A 25,582-nucleotide genomic window follows, 5' to 3' on the forward strand; every position below is an offset into this window, starting at 1 on the left:
ATAGTGTTATGCTTCAAAAAATTTCCAAAATAAGGCCTTGTCAAATTTTCTTGTAATATCTTATGCAAAATGGCTCTAACACTGAAGAATATGGACGATAATTTACAAAAATGACAACTGAACTACAATTTGAAAATGACATTTATTAATATAATATGTAGTACAAAATGGTGGGTCCTTTATAGATAGCATTCACCAAATACAGTCTCGAGAGAGAATATTAATTATCGGGATTAATACATTAATCCTCTTAATACTCGTAATTATTTAAATAGTAAATATACTAACTAGTTATTAATAATTAGTTTAAAATAAAATTTTATATGGAAATATAAAAAATAATATTATATTAATTGATATTTACAGAACCAAATGAATTTGTAATATGAAAATGATCAACTCGAACAACGAAATAATGAAAGACGCTGATACAGGCAATTGGACCTCAGTCCCGTGGGTATTTTTTATATCATCTATAGGTAGGAATGGAAAGACAATTTTAATATTCGTGTAGCAAAATCTCGCTTAGTATCGATTTTTAACAATCTTCGACGTTTGCTGTTATGACATGATAATTGTTTATTAATTATTATTATAATAAGGTTAAAATTAATAACTAAGGTTAATATTTAAGTTTATAGAAACAATATCGTAGTTTACTACGTACTGAAAAAAAATGTCTACTACTTATATATAGCATTTTTGCCATATTTGTTTGAGATTTTTTATTATCATTTGGAGATTTTTAATATTTTGTATACCTCATATGTATATTGAATATTTGGCTTTCGGAATGTCAAAATAGAGTCGGTACAGCCAACTTGGGTAACTTTGACTTTTTACACTATATCTTAAAATTTGGAGCACATTGCAAGAGTAAAGCATTTTACTAGTGCTCTCATAATACTTTACACCCATAGACACTCACATAAACCTTTTAAAATATATCAACTATATACTCGTATATTATACAGTATATTATACAGTGCTATTATAATATTTTCAAAAAAAAAAAACTATTATAACATTTTCCAATGTTAAAAAAACATATTTGAACATAAATAATAAATATACAAAATACGTAAAATATCGTAATTATGTACATACATACATACATGCATAAGGTACTTTCAAAACTATTCTCCTTGCTAGTTCAATCATAAAAACAAATTGGCAGGGCGGCAACGTAATACCGTCCCTAGAGACATCCATATACGGTATAAATGATTGTGAACCCATACCCATAAAACTAACTAAGGCTTGATATATCGTAACAAGGGTCTAACTACTTGACAATTGAAGACAGCTGAAAAGGTAATTTTTGTTCTTAATAATATTATACCATTTTATACCATTTTTATTTTTATTGTATACCATTGTCAATAAAAAATATTGTTTTTATTAATAAATAATAATTATAATATATGGATATTAATACGCTTGTTAAATTTAGGATTTATTAGCACCAATCGCTCTGAAGATTGATATAAGTTCAAATATATTATTAACATTCTTTCTTTAACTATGTACATTTCTTTTAATAATTGCTCATCTCGTTATTAACATCATTTCACATAATGCTCAAAATTATGCTGTTATACCACATTAAAAATTAAAAATCTAGATATATTCAAAGTAACAGTAATTTAATACAACATTACTTACAATAGTCGACGCCAAAACATTTTCACAGCGCCCTACGCGTGGAATCAACAGGTTATAGTAAAATCACACCCTTCACGTTTTCTTAACAATTTACCGCCTTATCCCCTACGAGTAAAGTCTATTTCAATTAATGTTATAATGTAAAACAACCTGAGGATTTAATCTAATATATTTGATATATTATTATAATTTTCATAGTTTTTCTATTATTTCTTCCACGTTTTCTATTAATTATTATAAAGACGATTTATGAAACGACTTTGGGTAAAAGTATAACGAGACCACGAGCACTGATTTCTTACGAAGATAACTTGTGAATGAAAACACAGCTTATGCTTAAGCAATTTATCGTATTTGATCGTGAACGATGAAACGGTAGTGACGTCACGGGAGCTGATATCAAACTAGCCAGAAATGCGTGCTACGCTCCCTCTGTCCTCCCGCCGTGACATTCAACAACCTTTTCGATATTGACTTCTGTAATTATTTTTTAATAAATTATTAATTTGTGATATATAATTAATGTAAATATTTTATTGTATTTGTACAATATATGTAAGTCCGTCTGTGTGTTTAGTGTATCTATTTATTTAATAATAAAATATAGTGGAAGTAAAATATTATACTTAATTGAAGTAAGTAAGATTGACAGCATTAATATTTATTTTTGTCAAGATTACGTATTTTTTATTAAGTAGTTTAGCTATTTTCTTGCTGCTTTTTATATTTGTCAGTAGGAATAAGTTGTTATTTTGAAAAATATATATTTATTTTCATAATTAATATATTCATTTTTAAAATCAAATTTTATATCAAACATTCACATTCGATATAGAAATAAATTTAATTAAATTTATATTAAATACAATTGCATATAAAGATAAGATATTTGGCTTAATTCTTAAACGCAAGCATAACATGGCAACAATTAAAAAAAAGAATAATATTATCAATAAATATATATAAATAAATAAAATAAATTCGCAAGAAATTGCGGAATGGCGTTAAAAGTCTTGCGAATGCTCCAGATTCACAGACAATGCCCCAATTTATATCCAACTCACTTACTGGAGTCAGGCGAGATGAGATAGTGAGGGAAAGGGATAACACATATCTCTTACTATGATTTCTTTACATTGCTTTCTTATTTATTAAGCCATGATAAAAATACGAGGTTTAAAAGAACCTTATTGACCTAAAAACTATTAAAATAAAAGATTAAAACCTTTTATTGTAATGAGTTAAAAAATTGAAAAAAAATCGTTTATTCTTATAGTACCTACTTTGAAATATGAAATGAAATCCCTACTTTGGGAAATGAATCATTTTCATTTCTCCTATCTTAAATGAAAAAAGGCGGCGTTAAGTTACGTCACTCAACAGACAGTAAGTGACAAATACGAGCAGACGGAAAGTGACAAATACGAGCAAAGTGTGATTGTAAGCTTGAATTTTGGGTTCAGTTTTCATAAGGGGGAATTAATTATGTTCATAGACCCACCCCGACATTACAAAAGCGTCGCGAAATCCTGCAACTGAACAGGCAACGAATTCGAAAATTCTGGCGGAAAACAGAGAACGTGGTAACAGAGTGACATGACAGAGGGTTCCTTCTGTCTATCCTGCTTTATGCAAGATTAAGCGTGAAGCCAATACTTTGAAAACAAATATACCCCTACATTTGAAATCATAATCAAAGTACGGACAAAATGCTCCCCTGCCGCACCGTTGTCATTCATGTGTACTTATACAGAATTTGTACATATTTTTTTATGTATTTAAAGTGTTATTCCACACTTAGGAAAGAAAAATATTTATTTAGAAAATGTATAAAAATTTGATCCTGCTACGTTCAATTTTTTATACGTTTTCTAAATAAGTACTTATGTTTTCTTTAAAAAAGTACTACATCAGTTTTTTTTAGCTTTACGCCTTACTCCGAATGCAGCAGGGTAGGCAGAGCTTAGTGTTAAGACACTCCGTTCCCCACTTTCCACCAAATTCTGAAGACATAGCTTGTGCCCCTGTGCCGCGACTGGCCTTAATATATATTTAATATAATATCATTATCTTTAAAGTTTATGTAATTAATTGTTTTTGCTATTACTACTTATATGTATCGATATGCGTGTTATATAACGATAGAAATGTAAAAGTCAAAATACAAAGTAAAGCCAATTACATTAAAACATTCGTATCGGGACAAAGGGCGGAGAACAATAGAGCCTGCAAGGAACCCGCGATATGTCTTTCAATGCTTTTAACTTCCCAGTGATGGCGGCGAGGGAAAAATGGTGACGGCCCGCGACAAATGCTTGGCGATAGAGCTGTAGCTGCGCTATTAAGTTATCGATGAACAAATTGTAAAAAAACAACATTTTTGTACAAATACTAGTAGTTCTTTTTTTAAGAATTACAATCATAGGTTTTCGAATAAACTTTTGAAAATATTCTATTTTAAAAAAAAGTTATACACAACAAATATTAAATATTATTAAAGTAATTTTACTAAAATAATATTTACTATTTTGAGACAATGTTATTTCAGATAAAAGTGTAGGTATAACTATTTTGTACTAAAATGTAAAATTGTTAATAGATCTTATTTATAATTTATTTAGAATTAAATCTATTTTTTTAAAATTAGAATAACAACATGAAATTTTATCGACATGTACCGCGAACCACACTAACAAAGTAAGACGTAACCAATGGGGTATTACGGGTTGGTTGCACCGCAAACTCATTTTATAAATCGTTCATTCGTTCGCCCGGAACCACGCGTTAAGTCACCCTATCCTACTAAAATACTCCCGTAAAAAAAATATAGAAAAAAAAACATATCCTATGAGAAAGTAAAAATTATAGGTTTTAACACAATAATATGACTTTTTTTAATATTCTATATCTAACCTGAAAACACACAAATAAAATACAAAATGGGAAGTTCCAATTTTTTTTTATCTTTTCAACAGATACTTAGAAACACATCGTATTATTTCCTTTGTAAACGACGGTCGAACCACTCGGTTAATAGACAGTATCAAGCCAAAGATCTTAAGTAAATCAAATAGCCCCATGAATGGGGAATGAACCCCGGCTTTTCACGGAGTTTTCTACAGATGACTATCACAATGGCCGGGGATCAAGGCAACTTATCTCCGAGGAGGCCAAAATGTTCCTTAACGCTTATTTAAGTTGCTTCAATTTCCTGTTATAAATACCGATAACTTTATTACATCAGCTAAATCGGAAATAAACGTTGAAAACGTATTTTTTTAAATATATATGATGAATTAGAGTACTGTTTATAAATTTGAGATTATAAATATTTTATGGACTCGAATAGGTCACATTTATTGTAAGCGCAATAGGTTGTGGGTTCGATTTCCACACGAGGATATTAAATATTTATTATTTTCATATCATCACTCTGGTGTGATCACTCTTCAAAAATTTTACGGAAATGGAGATCGGAAGTGACTTAATGGGAATAGGTTGTCTTGATACTAAGTTCCCAGGTTCCCTCTGCCTAGCCTGCTATGTGCGAGGTACAGCGTGAAGTTATGAAAGAAGTAAGAATTCATATAAAAGTTTTAACTGATTACTCTCATTTAAATAACTCGTTTGAGCGCTCTAGTCACTTCTGCATAAATATCACAGCAAGTTTGCATCCCGTGACGGCAAAATTATATAAAAATTGTAAAATGTCATTTCGTTATGTTACCAAGATGCCATAAAATTTTAAGAGCACCATTGCTGATTATTTTTGCAAATTCATCGCAATAAAAAAAACACAAGCACTCCAGAATGAATTTATCGAATCAAATTTACATTTTTATGGTTCCTTAGTACTCAATAAAAAACCGCAAACATAAAAGACCTTCAACTGGCTAAAATCTGTAAGAGCAAAGTGAAACCGTACGAAACCCCTTTTTGTTAGGCGAAACATTCACCGTTACTCGGCTTTGAAAAACAACAATGCCCCGCCATACGTATGTATGAGGATACGCAATATCCTTTAAAAGTACTGGTAGCTCAGACCTAAGAACTTTTAGAGGTGGAATGTTGCGACAATTGTTCTGTTTTAATATTTAATATTTATAAAAGAATTTAGTATAAAATATATATATATATATAATATAGTACATATAGGTGAGGCCAATCGTGGCGCAGAGTCACGTGGTATGACTGTAAACAGGTTGTGGGTTCGATTCTCACTTGACAAAATGAAATATTTAATATTTTCATTTCTTCGCTCTCGTGTCGAGGTCGAGGAGTTAGGAAAGTTCCGACACTCAAGAATTCGGGGAAATAAGTATAGTAACATTTAAAATGTTGCAGTTTCTAATGTATTATACTTAGGTAAAATTTCAAAATTTGAATCTTAACTCAATTAGCATATTAATATATCAATCTACACAAAATTTTCAGACAACGGTGCACATTTCAAGATAAGATATTTAAAGAATTATACGAATTCAAAGTAATTAATTTACATAAATCGTTTCCGTAGCCATTTGGTGTACTTTATCAAGTCGTCGCAGGGCCCCCTCTATACGGGAGAGCCACGCTATTTTCGTGTTTCGAAACTGCAAATGGAAATTCATTTTAATAGTGAGCTGACGTTTAAATATGTAACATTTGCATACTCTAGGAGATGTGAGGCGTTAACGACAGGTTTGGATTCAAATCCTATTCGAGGATATATATTTTTTTATTTTACATTTTATCACGAAGTGTAGACTGACTGACTGACTGACTTTTAATAGATTAAAGCTCTTTATTTTTCACTTTCCACCAGCATTGGAGAGTCGATTTTTTTTTGGCAAATGCTTCCAATCGGTGAAAAGTAGCGCGGAGGGCCTTAAGATTAGGTTCCCTCTGCCTACTCAGCTATATGTGAAAAAAAAAAGAAGTATTATATCATGTTTCAGTACGCAATTTACTACCCATATACCAAAGCAATCTTGTTAGCTATAGTTGCTAGCAGGATATATCGTCAGAAGTAGACGCATTCGTCTGATCTCCAGGCTTCGCTTTGAGAGCGTCAGTTGAGGGGCTTACATGAAATAGACTCGATTGTGCCAGCGATATACTTATTTGTTTGCCATTGATCGTCTCGTACATTTGTAGGGTGCTATTCCGCGGCGAAATGTAATTTAGAGAGACGCGAACCAGCATATTAAGTTGTAGCTTATTTTATTTTATTGATTGGCTGAATAAATAAAAAATAATAATATACGAAAACTATAATTTTTTTTCAGCTTATAGAAGGGTTGGCAGAGAAAACCTAGAGTTAAGACATTCCGTTCCCCACTTCCACTTTCTCTGAAGTTTTCGAGGCGTCTTGAGTGGTGAAATATTCCCTCGAGCGGGGTTCGAACCCACAACCTACGTTACAATGGCACCCTTGTGCCACTGTGCCACGTTTGGACTAAAAACTATATATACACATATTCGTTATTGTAATGCTTTTGTAATCAACGAACGACTATCCCAAGAAAATCGGCTACGGACTGTAAGCACGACGGTTGCGAGTTCGATTCCCACTTGATGGACTAAAAAATCCATTTCACTCAAGAAAAAGCGCGGTGTTAAATTCCGCCACCAAAGCTAAAAAAATGAATAATACTTAATATGAATACTTTCTACACCGGTAGTACGGGACGGGTACACGCACGATGCGTTGACAACAAAAGGGTTACGATTGCTTAATGGACAGTGAAGGCTGATATAGGAGTGATAAATCACCGCCGTGATTACCGAGCCATTATCTAAAATCCAATCTCGGGGGCGACAAGTTGCAGAAAGTTGATGACGTAATTAAGCTTGAAGGAACATGCTTCTTGCCTAAAAGGAAATTGGAGCCAAATATAGTTAAAACTTTTAATTTTGTTAGAGCAGCTAATAAAAATTGGAAGTTGTGATTCTAAATATAAAGTTGTATTTAAAATAATTGTATTGTTGATACAAGAATTAGGATTATCGCAGTAGGTACAGCATTCGTAACGAGGTTGTACGTTCTATGCCAGTTGAGGGAATTTATGAATTTTATTTTAAGTTTTACATAAAACGCAACTTCGAATTTGGGAATAAGTTCTAGAATTTATATGCAAATATTATATGGCAAAATAAGAGCGAAATTTCTTATTGCAAGTAAAATATTTTATCACATTTTTAACTGTTTATATGAAAAATGTACTTACGAATTATTAAGCTATAATAAGGCAAAAGTGTGAAATATCAAACTGTATCAACAAAACGATACTTATAATATATCACCAAGGAAATGTAAATCTTGCAACTATCTCTAAACTATAAGCACCCTATTATGTGTTGGTAAGATCGTCGTAGTACAGTGGCAAAGCAGTTGACTGTAAACGTGATGACTGTAGGTTTAGTTTCCAATAAAGCGAAAAATAATTTCGATTTCCTCGTGCTGGTAGTAAGACAAAGCACGGCGTTGAGATGCGCACGTAATGTCTTAAAAATTAGGTGATGCTCTTAGAACTAGGTTTCCTCTGCCTATCCTGCCATATACGGAATACACCCTCAAATTAAAAAATATTATCTGTAAAACAACCCTACTATCCTGTACGTTCGTTATAAAATTTTAACGCCATTAAGAAAGACCCAGACTGTCACATATTTTCCCTATATTTTTCATACTGTTTAAGGCTTTTAAGTAATTAGAACAGCGCAGATATTTCTTTATTTTTTTTATTTATATTTTAAAAATACTTTTGGGCAATTGTTACTTTTTCTCAAGCTATAAATTGTATATTCGTAAATTGTATTATTGTAAAACGTTTAGTTAGGTGGCAACTTCCCTCTGAATATTTTAGTAATAAAGTTAGAAGCACAATTGACATGCATTAGCGGTGTTTCCTGCGTTCGGCCCGCGACGTCCCCGTCGTATCGTCACCGTCCGGAAATTCAATGGAGTTTCGCCTTTCTACTCCCTATCGAATAGCGACACTTGACCCAAATAGCTGTGTTAAATATAAATACAATTACATGTATTATATTCTTAAGTAACGACACAGTTTCTATTATTTAGAATTTTATATAAAAAATTCCAATGTGTAACTATCTCAGTGTAAAAATACTTGAAAAACAAAGAATTTAATCGAAAATTACTATAGATAACGTCTTACTAAACATTTTTTTTTGTACCAGCAAGATAAAATGACCAACAGAAGTGGTGACATGAAACTGCGCACACCACCACTTACAAGCACTCCAAACGTGACGGAAGCTCTACGAAGAGCGACGCGTCCTGATCGCGTTCCTGATCAATAAGACTTCGAGTTAAATATTTGCACAAGGAGAATATTAGTGCGGCTCTTTAGCAAGTGCTTTTATATCGTTCGGAACGAGGACGATACGATATTTGTGTATTGTAAATTGGACATAAATTATAATAGTATACAGATAACAGATTCAAATTTTCTATTTCGGTTATAAACCACCGCCGTCAATTACAGTATTTATTTAATTTGAAATCGATTATTATCTGTAGAAGATGTGTTATTAACATGTATCTAGCCTTATTAAGTTAGGTTTTATTAATATTATTAAATTATATTTAGTTTCTAAACTTAAGCTTTACTATGTTTTGAATTGATTACAAAACTATAGAAAGAAATGAGGTTTGGTTTTCTAGACTGTTGCCAATATTAAACAAACAGTTCAGAAGCTGCATCCACTGACTCGTAAATGTAATATTGGAGCGTGGAGAGTGAAGCGTCATGATCCCGCTTCTGATCAATAAGTCACCAAGTCAAATATTTACACAAGAAGAACATTAAGCCAACCGACATTATTACTATTTTTTATATCTGACGACGAAGATACGATATTATGAGATATCCATTTATTGTTATGTTCTGAACATTTTACAATATTGGGTAACTTTTATATTTTTAAGTAATTTAGTGTATAGACCGTATAATTGAAAATACAGATAATAGAAATAATAATAATAATAAATAAATATAAATAATATATTCGCCCTTATAACGCTAACATATATCTACCTATAGGGATCTATCTATAGGGATTCAAACTATGGAAGCTGGCCTCGCTAACTATCAACTCATTAGACAAGTCCTTTCAATCGAGTCAATCGATGAGAATGTTTCCGAAACAATTGTCATATACCTTCTTTTTTTTTAGTTTCACGCTGTATCCCGCATGAGGGACCTAGTGTTAAGACACTCTGTTTTCCATTAGGACACTTCCGTTGCCAACTTTCCGCTGGATTCTTAAGGGATTGCATGTTGAGTGGCAGAACTCAACGCCAAGCTTTGCCTTGTTACTAGAGCGAGGAAATGAGAATATTAAATATTCCATTCCCCCGAGCGGGAACCCACGTACAGTCGCATAGTTGTGCCCCTGTACTACGGCGGCATCAACGGTCATATACCTATGTAATGATTTCGAATTTTATGATCATAAGTTCTTAAAACCATATTAAGTTAAATATATATTGTGCTTAAAAATTTTAATCTTAATACATTGACGTACTTAGAAAGCGGGAAAGATCATTAAAAGAGAAGTTGTAATGTTTCAATACGAAAACTAAAACAATAAAATATTTTGATTTTTCTAAATATTCTAAAGTACCTATAAGTGCTATTACGAGTTCCAGAAAATATTGGATAAATAATCTTTGACCCGGGACAAAAACTGGCGCCGTGGAGTCTCCTAAATTGGCGCCAGACATCTATTTCGGCTGCCGTATTGAGAGCTCGCCTAAATAAGATTCATTATAAGTATTTGTATTCTTACTATACGTTTCTATTTTATTTCTGTATATAGCTCGCTAATTCCATATTGACTAATCAGCTTCACGCGATATCTTGCACACAGCAGGGTACACAAAGGGAACCTAGTGTTAAGACACATAGTTTTCATTTTAATTTTTTGCCGGATTCTGGATTGCCTGTTGAGTAGCGGAACTGAACGCCGCGTTTTACTTTGATATAAGAGTGTTCTATTCTTTCCATTTCTGTGTTCATGTTATTTTTATATCGACTTTTCTAATTCACTTTTGTATGTTGAATTCATATACAAAACATTGTTTCTAAATATAGTAAACTAGTGGACCCGGACGCGGCTACGCCTGCTTGAACTATAAGAATATTTTCGCGTCGGTCATACTGTGCCGCCCGTAGGCTTAATTATTTAGTAGTATAATATGATTTCAATCTAGATAAAATGCTAAAAGTGACTATAATATTTATTTTCATAAGGATGAATATCAAAATGTCGCGGGAACGGTTGCGTAGCGACGCGACGATTGTTATTAACATGGCAGAATAAATTGCATGTCAAATTAGAAAGTACTATAAAATATATTAGTTTATATGTGTAATGCCTATAGCACTTCTGAAGAATGCAGCTTTTATACAAAACAAAAACAAAGTAAATCGGACCAGTAGATCCAGAGATCTTAGCGTTCAAACAAACAAACAAACAAACTCTTCCGCTTTATTATATTAGTATAGATTACGTATAGCTTTATTAAATTTCAGTTTTATTAAAATTATTTATAAGAACATTAATTAGAACCGGAATAAACTTTAGATTAAAATTTCAATCGGTATGGTATTACACGTAGTAGATTCTTCGCTTTGATGTTGGATTAAAACCAGTGGGTACCGCCCTCGGTGGCACTGGTCACCGCAAATTAAATCCTGTCCTTTCAGAGATTCTCATTATACGTAACAATTAGTGCTGGGCTTTGAAAGCAAAAAATCATTGAAACTTAATTAACATTTTTCATTTCAAATGTTAATCAGCAACCCCTGGTATTCAACATAATATGTATTCGTATTATAAAAATATACATGCTGAATACAAAGTTTACAGTACAGTACAAAAATGTTTATTAAAATCTGGTAACACCAATGTAGGGTTGTTTTAAATTAATAGAGTATGCAACCCTTACACCTAACAGATAAAGTAACCTACAATATTTTATAAAAACACTAACAAAAATGTTTATTAAAATCTGGTAACACCAATGTAGGGTTGTTTTAAATTAATAGAGTATGCAACCCTTACACCTAACAGATAAAGTAACCTACAATATTTTTTAAATATATTCTTAAACATTTTAATATAAATAAATAGCCTTCGTAGAAATATTTATTTATTTAAAAAAAATATCTCGTAATGTTTCTTGTCGTCTAATGTTCTGAAAAAAAAATAATTCAACGTACATTTACGCACTTACATGCTAATGCTAATAAACAAACTTGTCTCGTCATCTCCCCCAAAAATTGTAATATTTTATTCGAATCGTTTTGTTTGTTAGATTTATAGCGCGACCCCCTGGCGCCGTCCCGTCGTCCCGTCGGACAGACGCTCCGGCTCCGGGTATCGATCCTCGGAGATGCCTCTGATACAATGCCATCGTCACAGTAACACGATTTCGAGGAGCTCCGTAAATGAGGACGTATTGGATATATTGATTAATTTACTATTATACTTATTACTCAAAATTGGGTAACATTATAAAAAGTAATCGCTTTAGAAATATGTGTATGTACTTTTACAGTAAATCAAAAATAAAATCAGCTTCACGCTGTATCCGTCACACAGCAGGGTTAGCGGAGAGAATCTAGTGTTAAGACACTCTTTTCTCCACTTTCCGCCAAATTCTGGAAGCATTGCGTTGAGTGGCGGAACTCAAAATACATATCGCTGCCTTGACACCAGAACAAAAAAATTAAATATTAATTTAAATAAATAATAATTTTCTCGCGTGGGGATCGAATCCACAACCGTTACGTTTACAGTCACACCCTTGTACCCCACGCCACGACTGGCCTCAATTGCAAAAATATTTAAAGACATCCCCTACATGATAAAATCTCTGACATTAAATTTGTATATTTATTTATACGAAATATTCGTAGCCATTATGTTTATGCTAAACATCCTTTTAACAGTTATTAACAAGCCAGCAATACCCCTCGACGCGGCTAATTGGGCATCTCGCCGCAACGGGACCACAAAAGGACTACCGCTTGCTCATTAAATTTAATCAACAGCCACTGCTTTTATATTATGACAGTTGCCGATCAGAAATATAACACCAAAAATCTTTCAATTGTGAATAGACGCGACTAATATGGAAATATATCAATTTACTATAGCTAATTACCTTAATTATATCAAGAACTCTACGTCTGTTTGTATGTGATGAGATGAAATATTTTAAATATAGTAGATATATACAATTTAAAATCTTTATTTAGGAAAAGTATCCAAATTTAAACGTAGCTGTATTTGAACCGCGCCTCTTGGAAACCTTCATTCAGGACGACTAAATGTGGATTACGATAACCGAACTGAACCCGGTTCGGTTATCGTAAACCACCATACCGGGTTCAAATCAAATCCCACAATTTAAAATTTTGATAACTCTTAAAAACTCTTTGAAATGTTAAAAATATTAAATTTATTTGCATTTTTATTTCATGTTTTCATAAAATCTTTGTTACTAACTTTCACTAACCCTACAGTAACGTACACTACAATATAAAAACACAGATATCCTTATAAGTAAATGTCATATTATAATAATATTTTCTGAATATATATTTTTGTAGATATCCGGTGAAAGATCCGATAAACTAATATCCGGCAATTTTTACGACTAATGACAGGAAGTGAATTAGTTATTGTACGACGTGGGGTGTAAATGGACATCAAATATGTATACTGTATAGCCTACAATTAATCGTAATTTGTGCTATTATTTATTAATATTTACAAAATCTAAGGATTTTATGTATCAATTTTTTTTCAGCTTCACGCTATAGCCCGCACACAGCATGGTAGGCAGAGGGAGCCTAGTGTTAAGACACTCCGTTCCCCACTTTTCTCTATCTGGAGATTTTCCCTATCTCCGTTCCCCTAATTCTGAAGGCATTGGGTGTTTAGTGGCGGAATTCAACGCCACGATTTGCGGCGACACCAGAATGAAGATATGCACATTTAAATGTAAATAAATATTTCATTTGATGCAGTGGGGAACCCACAACCGGTCACGTTTACAATCACACTTCACATTCAAAACACACCAAAAATTAACTTATGTTTATTTTATACACTGTTTAACACTATTAATAAAAAAAATAACTAACTGAGGGCTTTTGATAAGATAGATAAATGATACAAGTTAATTTATATTAATAATTTGTAACAACTATACAATTATTATTTACATATTATAAAAAGCACTTTGGATCTACAAATGAAAACTCACTTTTAATTATTGAAAAATACGACCTACGTACGTATTTTTCAATAAGCAAAAGTGAATTTTAATTTTCTCGCCTGATCAATTGTTCTAGGTTCTGTATAGGGTGAAATAAAACAAAGTGGCTGAGAGCAATTAATTTGGGGGTCCGTTGTACAGCCTCCAGCCGTGGACCAATCCGGTAATTGTCATCGCAATATTCAAATGGCGGAAACAATTAGCGTGAGTGCTGTAAATATATTTAGCTGTCCACCCTAATACCAAGAACGGGTGACAGCTGATGGAAATTAGATCTCACTAGATTAATTATATTGGAATTTTATTATAGGAATGTCATTTTTTTATAAAAAATTGGCATAACATATAAATTGGAGGATTGGATCTTTTTTAAAAAAAAATATTGTTAATTTTTGAACTTAATTATGTTTCCCTATTAAATTGAGATAATTTTCATATAATCATTTAATATACTACAATACTAACTATAATCATTTAAGTTGTTATGTAAAGAAATTTATATATTTATCTTTGCTTTTAAATTATGGCCGTAATAAATATAAGAAGGTATATTGCAGACATTTTTATTTTGCAGGAAGTAGTTTTTTTCTCTTTTCCATAGAACATCTTAGCTTCGGATAAAAGACACCCTGATTAACAAATATTCATCTACAACTGTAGATTTAGTTTCTCTTGGTTGCTACCATAAATATGGATTGACGTGACATGTTATTAATGCTTAAAAAATATATGTTTCTGTTGAATGTACATTTTCTCCAAAAGAGCGAAATTTTTAAAAAACAACTTTGTTGCCCGTAAGTCTGCCTATATAATACACTTTTAAATTGACGCAATCAAAAAACACGAGCGTATAAGAATATAGCTGATTTTTTTTCGCGAACTATATAAATTCGTTTGTTGTTTATGATTGTGTAAATTTTGTTTTAACATACTAGGAAAACATCTGATGTCACATATCAACAATCAAATGAGTAGGACTCAAATCTCTAATTACCGCAAGCCATTTTTCAATAACCCTTATAATTCTATAATTGATTAAAAATTAGTTTGTTGTTTATTATTTAGTCGTCTTTCATTTTAAAATTATCGCTAACTACTGTTTAGATAGCTACTATTTACAATATTTTTATCGCCTGACTATATTTTTAAATAAAATTCTATTATCACTCATACAAATTATGTTATTAAATTAACATGTCACAAACAAATGCCATTAAATTCAATTTTGTTTATAATCCTTGATATTATACACTTTATACTTATAATATGTATGTATATATCATACGATTTTAAGTCTAATAATTGATGGGTAGCTCCCCCTTTTAGCTCGTTGAAAATCTCTTTTGTGTATTGCGATAACGCTACAAAGCCTACTAATGTCTTTTAAGGACTTAGTGATTTAAACGGACTAAATAATGAACTGGCTACCCTTACCCCGTTACGCAATTTAAGAGCTTAAAACGTTAGGGATTTCTGCTACAAGAAGGATCTTAATTTTAGTTTCGAGAAGACTATACGCAGCTAATAGATCTTAAACCCTTTTAAATAATTAGTAATTTACAAAAAATCTAATATTAATAATAATGAACACCTAGATTAAAATAGTCATAAATAAATTTTTACTCAATAATTATCGTACCAGTTATTTATTTTTTTATTTATACTAAGATGTGCTCGCAACTTTATTCCTGTATTCAAGGACTTATTTAGTACTGAAAAAGGGGCTCTAAATTACAGCTGCTCCTACCACTTTTTTCCCAATTACGTTATTATAGTATACATAAGACTATGTCTTGGAATAGCTGGAAATACTTAGTAAAAAGCTCGCTATGCTTAAACTACTCTTAAAAACTTCAAAAAACTCTAAATTGTGTTTTCCCAAAAAAATAATATAATGTTTAGATTTATTCAGATATATTATTAAATTGTTCAGATTTTTTTTTGTTTTGTTTATTTTTTCTTTTTTAGCTTCACGTTCACGTGTTCACGTGTATTCCGCACACACCAGAGTAGGCAGAGGGAACCTAAGGACCGAGTGTTAAGACACTCCGTTCCCACTAAGACATTTCCATTTCATAAGATAATTATTTTAAAATTATTGTCTGAGAAAATCCATTTTTAAAATTTCTCAATATTGTAAGAAAATATTTAAAATATACTTATAGTAAAAAACTACAGTCAACCTCACAAACTAAGAAGACGGACTACGTGACATCAATCCGGATTTATTCATATGACGGATTGCGCCAAACGTCATGTTTCATTTTACCTCATTTTTCGTAGATTTGTGCTCAACTGGCATACTCGAAACGTCTTAACAAAAGAACTTACCTACATTCATACATACAAGTTATTTATAATATAAAAAATATTTAGAGTTCTTTTAAAAGAACTCCGATCCCCACTCGAAAAAATGGAATATTTATTTAAATTTATATTTTCATTTCTTCGCTCTAGCGTCGAAATGGAGAACGGAGTGTCTTAACACGAACTTGCCTCTGCCTACACTGCTAGGTGCGGGACACAGAGTAAAGCTGAGCTGAACTAAACAAAATAAAATACCTTAAACAAACATCTACCATATATTTTCATTTCACTGTAGACCATACAAACACACATGTGTATATCTCCAAAACACAAAACAACGAGTGGTTCGCATGACGACGCAAATCCGGATCTATCTATTTGTTATCAACGTGAAGCAGTCGCGCGCGCCCGCGGCCAGGGCTGCGATACAAGTAATCGCATTACTGGTGCGTTCACTCCATTTGATACTGGGCCTAAGACGATTGTACTTTATCTGCTTTGGTTGCTATGGAATTAGATGGCGATTTGATTTTTCATATAATTTAAATTATTTTATTTAAAAAAAAAATTGCTGTTGTAAATTATTAATGTCTAATTCTAATAACTTCAGAGAATAAAATATTTTTTCGTAATCAGATTTGGTAGCAAATTAGGGTACAGGTTATCAATCAATAAATATTGTTTTGTGGTACTTAGGTACAATTATACTAATAAAAATCATTTAACTATAATTTTAAAAAATGGCTTGGCAAAAATTTTATCGATAAAATTTTAATATACTCTGTTAATGTTAAAAAAATAATGTGTCTGTTCACATTATTTTTTTAACATTAACTAACCTACAACAATTATTATAAAATAAAATTTATTATGTTACTGTGATGACCCTATTCAAAGTATTCGCTAAAGGCATGTTCGTGATTTCGCCCTTATTTTATTTCTATTGCAACGAGTATTATCTGCTGTCAATATTATTGACGATCGTCTAACGAAGTCGCTTTAGTTTTCATCTTTCTTTTCGTATTACTGTTGTATTTTAGTATAACTTTATAGCAAATAGAAAAAGCAATAGAAATAAATATGATAGTTTAAAAAATATGGAAGCTTTCAGTTTTCTGATCTTAAAAATTCTAATTTCAATAATAGGCAAAAAAAAGCCGGCTACATTTCTAACTATATTTGCTTATAAGTATGTTTATTTTTTCTATATTTTAAAATGTGTCACAAAAAAACATTGAATAACACCATGTAACTGACCAAGTGATTTGTGCTCAACTGGCAAGTTCCGAACGCCATAATAAAAAAACCACAACAGAAGAGGTGAATATATTTTTTCTAAACATTACAATTATTAAAAATCATGTTTTTAATATATATATATATATATATATATATATATATATATATATATATATATGCCATGAGACCTTTTGTTTTTTTTGTTTATTAGACAATGCAATTTTATAATATGACTGTATGTTGAAATGAGTCCCATTTGTCCAGGGAAAAACATATATAAAAATATATAATTATTTAAATACATTTTAAGCCTAGTGTTAAGACATTCCTTTCCCCACTTTCCGACGAATTCTGGAAGCATTGTATGTTAAGTGGCGGGACTTCAAGCTACGATTTTTCCTCGACACCAGAGCGAAGAAATGAAAATATTAAATATTTCATTTCCTCGATTGGGAATCGAACCCACAACCTATCGCGTTTACAGTCACACCACTGCGCCACGAGTAGATTCATGCATAGATATGATGGGCAAAATCACTTACTTGAGTAGAAGGGGTTTGTTAGCAAAAAGGCCAGAGGCCTTCTCTTTCGCTGCCTGTAGCCCCTGCATTGTGGGAGCCCGATATTCTTCATGTACCCACACTTATACGATGCTAACACCTGTACAAATACAACAATGAATTTTTTGATACATATTTATTAATATTGTGATATATTCTGCATGTCACTGGATTGGTAAAGGGAACCTAGTTTTAGTAGTTGACTGACGTAACTCCACGCCATGTCTTGTTACCAAAGGATCAATTTCAGAAACAATTAACAGTATGCCAGTTTTCAATGAATAAATATTATTGACGATATTTGAAAAAATAAATATAAAGTTATATAACTTAACAATATCTTAATATAAATTACGATTATATGTGGATTAAAATTATTATTTTTTTCAGCTTCACGCTGTATCCTATACTAGGCAGAAGAAGCCTACTATTAAAACTCTCCGCTCCCCACCTTCTGCCGAATTCTGGAGGCATTCCGTGTTAAGCGGCAGAACTCAATTCCGCGCTTTGACTCTACATAAGAGCGAAGTAATGAAAATTATATATATTTCCAATTCCTCTAGTAGCAAACGAATCCACAACCGTTTACAGTCAGTTTTCCTGTAGCGTTTACAGTCACATGCTAGTGACCCTGTGCCACGATTGCCTTTAATTACTTGCCTTTAATTACTCCTTTATTAATTTAATCCAACACATAAAGAGAAAGGAGCCGGAGGTAGCACAAATATATAATTACTAAATATATGCGATTTAATTAATTAACAATTTTTACAAAAGAAAAAAAATATAATTAAAATACAATAAAACAAAGAAATAACTACTGTAAAACCAAATTAATAAAAAAATAACAATAATTATTCTTCATTCGACATTAAGTGTAACAAAATGATTACGTAACAAATATCACTAACACTTGTGAAAGAAATCAAGGTGGTGCAATATGAAATCTTACTGAATCAAAGTTACATAACCTATCATCAATGATATATATGTGAATGCATATCATATAGCACATATACATATATGTATTCAATTCTATATCTGTATTTGAAATCTAAATATACCTCTATACATACTTCTCCATACAATATGAAGCTAAACTTTTATTCATAGAATATGTAATTTGTTGTAGATTAATAAATAAGTATTTTACTTACATTTTTTCTGTTCCTAGGCGTAGCAGGTCCGTAGCAGCGTCTGTCGATCGTGTAGCGCCCCGCACCGCTCTACGGTACGCTACGGCTGCGCGTAGCCCCTACCGTCATTGGTCGATATATCTACGGAGCTACGCGAACATCCACCAATAGAAGCCTTAGCTGTAAAGGGGCGGAGATTTGTAACATTTCAGAAAATTTTCAGGAGGTCCAAAAGTACATAGAGTTGATATCGACCCAACAGTGCTTCCTCTTTGATAATAATTTGCGAGGAGCGCAGGCTTAATGTTTGTGCTAGCACACAACTGAGATTTCTGATTTAGATTGTGTACAAAATTTACTTTAATTATCTTTACTTCGTTATTTAAAGTCTTTAATTGTTATTGCTTTATCTGAACATACTTTACCTAAAATAAAATTAAAATAATATCACTAAATAAATAACTTGTTTAGTGGTATTATTTTAATTTTATTTCAACAATTATTAAATATTTTATATATTAAAAAATATTACAAAAAATACTTTAAATAAAACTATAATATAATTAAATATGTGCAATATTTCATGCAAAGAAAACCTATGTATTTCAAATTGATTATATAAAAACAACTCAAAAAGTAGTTTGAATAAAATTTTAATTATTTTCCATATTTTACATAATTTTTTTTTTTGCAAAGTAGGGAAAATAATTTTGATAATTCACGATACAAACTATAGCAAATGTGTAATAATACGTATATTTGTACGTGTACATTAGCAAGTGTCAATCTTTTTTAAGTGATATTTAATATACGAAAATATTTTACAAGAAAAATTATCTTATATAACGACAAAGTTATCCACGAGTACACATTTGTAATTTACCTACTTTTATAATTTTAACATCTATTCTAGTTAATTATTTTACATACAATTGAATAATAAATACCATAACATAATTTTCGTTACAACATTAAAATCGAAAACTATGGAAGGAAATATATATGTCATTAACAAATGTTTAATAAAGGTTTTAACTCCAAATTCATACCTTTCCCTTCACACTAACATTTTTACTTATCAAATTCATTATTCTACATACCAAATTAACTGTTTTAATATTCAAATTTTGTCTTTTTATATTGCCTTTTTGTGTTGCTATCCTTCTGATAGCAGTAAATAAAAATGTAACTCCCAGATTATTACTTATTTTTTAAACAGTTTTTTTCTCTTGTATTTGTAAAGCATTTTGGCAAATACCGTAAATTATTTATCAAATTAACTTTGTAATGATAGAACACTCTGTTTTTATTTCGATAAAAGTGAAAATGCAAAAACATGTTTATAAATTTCCTGACTCTTCATATATGTTTAAATTTGATACTAAAGTAAAAAACGTTACTGGTTTGGAGAATAATAAGTAGTATATAGAATGGCAGCGAGTCATTCATAAGACATTCAGAAAATTTAAAAAAATTATGTCTAATAAGCACTTAAAATTGATAATCATTTCCTATTTCATATAAATGTATTTATTACTATATATTTATGTATTTATTATTATCACATGCGTGTAAATCGCATTTAATTTTAGAATACACAATTGTGAAACCTAGCGTAGCTACTATTTTGATCAGAAATAAAGTTTTAAATTGCATCATAATGGGACCACGATCACTTTTCTAAGAAAAATTAAACTAAATGAAAAAGGAAATTAAAAAAAAAAGAAAGAATTAATTTATTACTAAAGAAAAAGGTAAATAATGAAAATAAACATTATTTTAGTGAAAACAGTAGCTTCTGAAACATTTTATAATAAAACATCCCACTAATATTATAAATGTGAAAGCTTGTGAGGATGGATGTTTGTTCCACTTTCAAAGAAAAACTACGGAACGGATTTTGATCAAACTTTGCTGCAATATAGCTTCATACATCGGAATAACGCCTTAGGTATTGCTAATATTTACTTAAATTGTAGCCTGTGCTACTGATAGTTATAGTTATAAATAAATATATAATACTGATATAATATAAATAAATAAACATATACGATTTAATAACAATGGCAACATTAAAAAAACCAAAAGCTACTTTTATATTCAACAGTTATAAAATTATCAACATAAAAAAGTCTAAGTTAAAATGGTAATTTAAAAGAGATCAAATTTATGCTGAAGAGAGAACATTTACCCCCGCCTTTACGTTTGCTGACTTCGCTATAATATCGACATCGGCCCGAGTTCATTTCACGGCTAAAGGATTTCACAAATGAAGTTTCCCCGGTCCACCGAACGCAAATCTGTATAATATTTTATCTATAACAGTATTAAATTTTTCTTTAATGAATGTACTTCACTGATATGAATAACGTTTTCAATAATATTTGTTAACTACAATAAAATGAGTTTTTAATAAGTCTCATTATATTTAATTATAAACTTTATAAAAATATAAACTTTGAGAAAGTAGTAGAAGTTTTAGAGTCAGTGCCAACTTGCTATTTTTTAAATTATTGTTTTTTACAAGGAGATGTATGAATGTGATGACGCCTCAGTTTCAAGTTGCAGCGAAACGCTGAGTCTTGATGTAGCTGACGGCGAAATCAGTATAAAAAAATTGACAGTGCAATACAAAGCCTGAACTGTGGTAAGTCAGCAGAAGCAGATGGAGTTACTGCTGAGATGATCAAATATGGTGGGCCACGCGTCTTGAACTTGTTCTGGTTTTTGTGCAATTTATGCTGGAAATCAGGGGGGTCGCAGACGATTGATGAGGTGCAGTAATCGTGCCTTTGTATAAATGCAAAGGTTCACAGATAGACTGCACAAGCCATATGGCTATCAGTTTGATTACGTTAGGTAGTAAAGTGTATGCTAAAATTTTAACGAGGAGAATGCAAGAGAGATCTGACAGGCTGTTGTGGGAGACCCAAGGAGGCTTTAGAGCTGGAAGGTGTATGGATTCGATCTTTTCCCTCCGGGAACCTCCTCGTTCCCCGCTTTCTTAAGTAAGTTATTTAAATATTTATGCCAATGTATAATTATAAACAAATAAAAAGTGGGATATATTTTTGTGTTGGCTAAGAAAATGGCCATGCTTACTAAAGGCACAAGGGAAACTGTGTTGGGAAGGTTTCGGAAAATGTTTTCTAATTGCGATAATTTAATACCCATTGTGTTTAATTGATTCATTAGGTATTTTAAATATATTTTTCCTCCTATATTCAATAAAATGTCTTTTGCCTTTTTACGAATATGTTTATAGCCTCACGCTGTATCCCGCGTTCTCCACTTACCGCTGAATTCTGTAAGCATAGCGTGTTGAGTGGCGAAACTGAACGTCGCGCTTTCCCTCGTTACCAAATCTCTTAGAGCTCAAAGATATTAAACATTTAATTTTCTCAAATACGAATAGAACCCACAACCTATCGCTTACAGTCACACGCTGCCCCTACGCCACGAGTGGCCTTACAAATAATATAACCATTATAATAAAAACTTAATGCTCAACATTTAAATGTTGCCATACTTTCCATCTAATGCACATCACAATAATCATCAGACATGTAGACTAACTCTGCTTGACAAACTGCGGCAACCCTCTCTAACTCTGATTAATGCATTCTTTTATGAGTTGAAACGTCAGCGGGGGGTAAAACGCAATCTAGTTAAACGCTGACTTCGTGGATTTGTTGGCGCAAACGTTTTAAGTTGAATATATAATTATACATATATTAAAAATATATTTTAAAAACAGCCACAACAATGTATTTAGTCTATGGTAATTTATAGGACATTTATACATTTTGTGGTTAAAGAGTTTATTTATTTCTCAAAAGAAATTACATTTCACTTAAAGAGAAATACAGAGTTATCTTAAATAAATACATATTAAACAATGTGAGCGTTGGAATCAGCAAAACATAGTTAATAACAAAAAGAAAACAATATCAATTAACAAATGTAAATAAAAGGGGGTACATTGAGATAATTTAAACATATTTGACCATGACCATTTACAATGAAGTTAGGTTTACCCACATTTGAAGAAGTCATAATACAGGGTCGGATTCTATTTAATTTTTATAAGATGCTCCTTTAATTTAGTTTTAAAATTATAATTTTATTTTTAGTATTTTTAGCATTTTTACTTTTAGTATCCTATCCTATAATTATATTCTTCTATCATAATACTAGTCGTATATAATACGCTATAATACGCTCAACAATTGACTTAATTTTGTTATTTGGACATTAAGTAACGAACGTAAAATAGAAAATGGTATTTTTCCCGGTCCTACAAGAATTTAGAGGAATCCTCTCCTAGCGCTTTCTTACACTTCCTAAGTTATCAGCCAAATTTGAACTGTTTTAATCTAGAAGTATTCTATACACTGTCTGTCAGTCACTCAATAATTGTTTTTTTTTAATAATAGACAGATATTAAAAGTAATACATATTTTCAAATCACTGTAAGAACACTAACAACAAATAAAGGTAGTTACATATTAGCGACTACTAGGTCTTACAACACATGACCAGTAATTAAAAAGAACAAAAGTGACTTTATTTAAGTTCAAAATAAAAAAATGTAAGTTTACGTTTTCTCTATACATTTCAAGATATTTAAGTATCCTTTTGGTTTAAGAGCGAGCTGGCGAGCACTTAACAGCGATCGACTACTTTCAAAAAGCATTCTCAGCGCTTATCGGCTTTTAACGTTACCACTTTACAAGCCAAGGGGTGATACAGCTTTACTTGAACATGGTTCTAAATCCCAATACTGTGTCACAATAGGTTATTCGTCAATAAAGTACGTTCAATATTTTTTTGACATGAAAATTATTCATTTACTTAGTACCCAAGATATGTTATAAATATAGCGAAATTCCTTAAATATTGTTTTTTAATAAAGAAACAGTGCTAATATTATAAATTCAAATTCAAATAATTTTATTCAAAATGTAAACAATTACTTACTGTCTCGGTTTGGTGCAATACAAAAATTAACATCGCAACAACGAAATTCGACCACAATTATGCAGAAAGAAACAAAATTTTAATTTTGGGATAAACTTTATGATAAATCGAGTAGGTAATAGACAAATTACTAATGTTATTCAAATGCATGTAAAGACAAATTTTCGTCACTTACTTCAAGAAAATAGGTTTCTTTTAAGAAAAGATCTCAATGAATATTTATGAAAAGATGTTCTATTTAAAAATACGTAAATAATGACCACAATATTACTTTATCGATCTTAAATCTTTGCATTGATATTACGTATATATATTGAATTTATAGAGTAGTTTTCTCAGATAAATATAATTAATGATAATGTATGTGATTTAGACGTCTCTAAAATTGCCTATTTAAGATTAGACAAAAAATATATATACAATAGACAGTGTTCTTTACAAGAATAAGAAAGAGAATAATTTCGTTTATTTTGCGTTATGGTTTATTTTTATTATTTCATTATCTTTACTCTCTATAAAGATAGGAAATATAACATGTATGTTTTTATTACTTTCAGAAAAAATAGATGTACCTAAATTTATCGAGAAGTGTAAATATAGGTAGGAATATTAAAATATTCATAAAAAATTATGAAATTGATTGCTGATTTTAGTAAATTGAATTATATGACAAATATAATATTTACAGTTAAGCTGTTATTCCATATACGCTCGAGTATAGGTATATAAATAAAACAATGTTATTAATAATAACATTTAAAATATAGTAATGCTTTCTAGTATATTTTAGAACAGTGGAGGTTATCAATATTCTGCGTAGAAAATCCCGTCGGAGAATAAAATGTGCCTAATGCGCTTTAGGCTAGTTGCAACGGATTCTCAACGACTCAAATATTGTACATTTATTTCATTCTATTCACTATTGAACATTATTATAAGTTTTTATTATTTTATATTTAAATTTCACATATTTTACTAAGCAAGTCACAAATAATTATAATAAAAAATCTAATCAATTTAATAAATTAATTCATGACGAGGTGATTGATATTCATGAAATACGTACTGCTGTCATTACTTCAGTTCCAGTTACTTTCTTTTCGTTTCAACTAAACAGAAATTTCAACTAGAAATCCTAGCCTAGTGACGCTACACTATTCTCTCTTTATTATTAATAAATTAAAATAAATAAATCCAGTATTGATGAAACTTAAATATTTCATTAATCTCTATAGAGGTAGCATTGAAGTTATGCAAAATCACCTTTTTCTGCTCGATTGCCTCTCACCAGTCCACCACCTATACCTGGGGGTTGCTTCCCTCTTTGTCCTACACACTGGCGCACCTATCAAGCCGTCTCTCTCTCGCTTCTATTTATGACTTATTAACTTCTCTGA

The 25,582-nt window shown here is 31.0% G+C and overlaps 1 protein-coding gene across 1 annotated transcript in view; it reads right to left on the reverse strand.

The window, feature by feature from the left end:
* Positions 1-25,582, reverse strand: part of VGlut (Vesicular glutamate transporter) — a 48,244-nt gene that overhangs the window by 17,861 nt on the left and 4,801 nt on the right. The window contains exons 2-3 of the mRNA XM_085202758.1: positions 19,227-19,385; positions 18,052-18,169 (exon numbers count right to left, since the gene is read on the reverse strand). Of these exons, the coding sequence (XP_085058884.1) occupies positions 18,052-18,119 (68 nt within the window). The 5' untranslated portion in view covers positions 18,120-18,169; positions 19,227-19,385. The remainder of the gene's footprint in view (positions 1-18,051; positions 18,170-19,226; positions 19,386-25,582) is intronic.

The sequence above is a fragment of the Heliconius melpomene genome, chromosome 19 (assembly GCF_056956725.1).
Source record: "Heliconius melpomene rosina isolate 202511_hmr_F chromosome 19, ASM5695672v1, whole genome shotgun sequence".
In the NCBI taxonomy this organism is placed as follows: Eukaryota; Metazoa; Arthropoda; class Insecta; order Lepidoptera; family Nymphalidae; genus Heliconius; species Heliconius melpomene.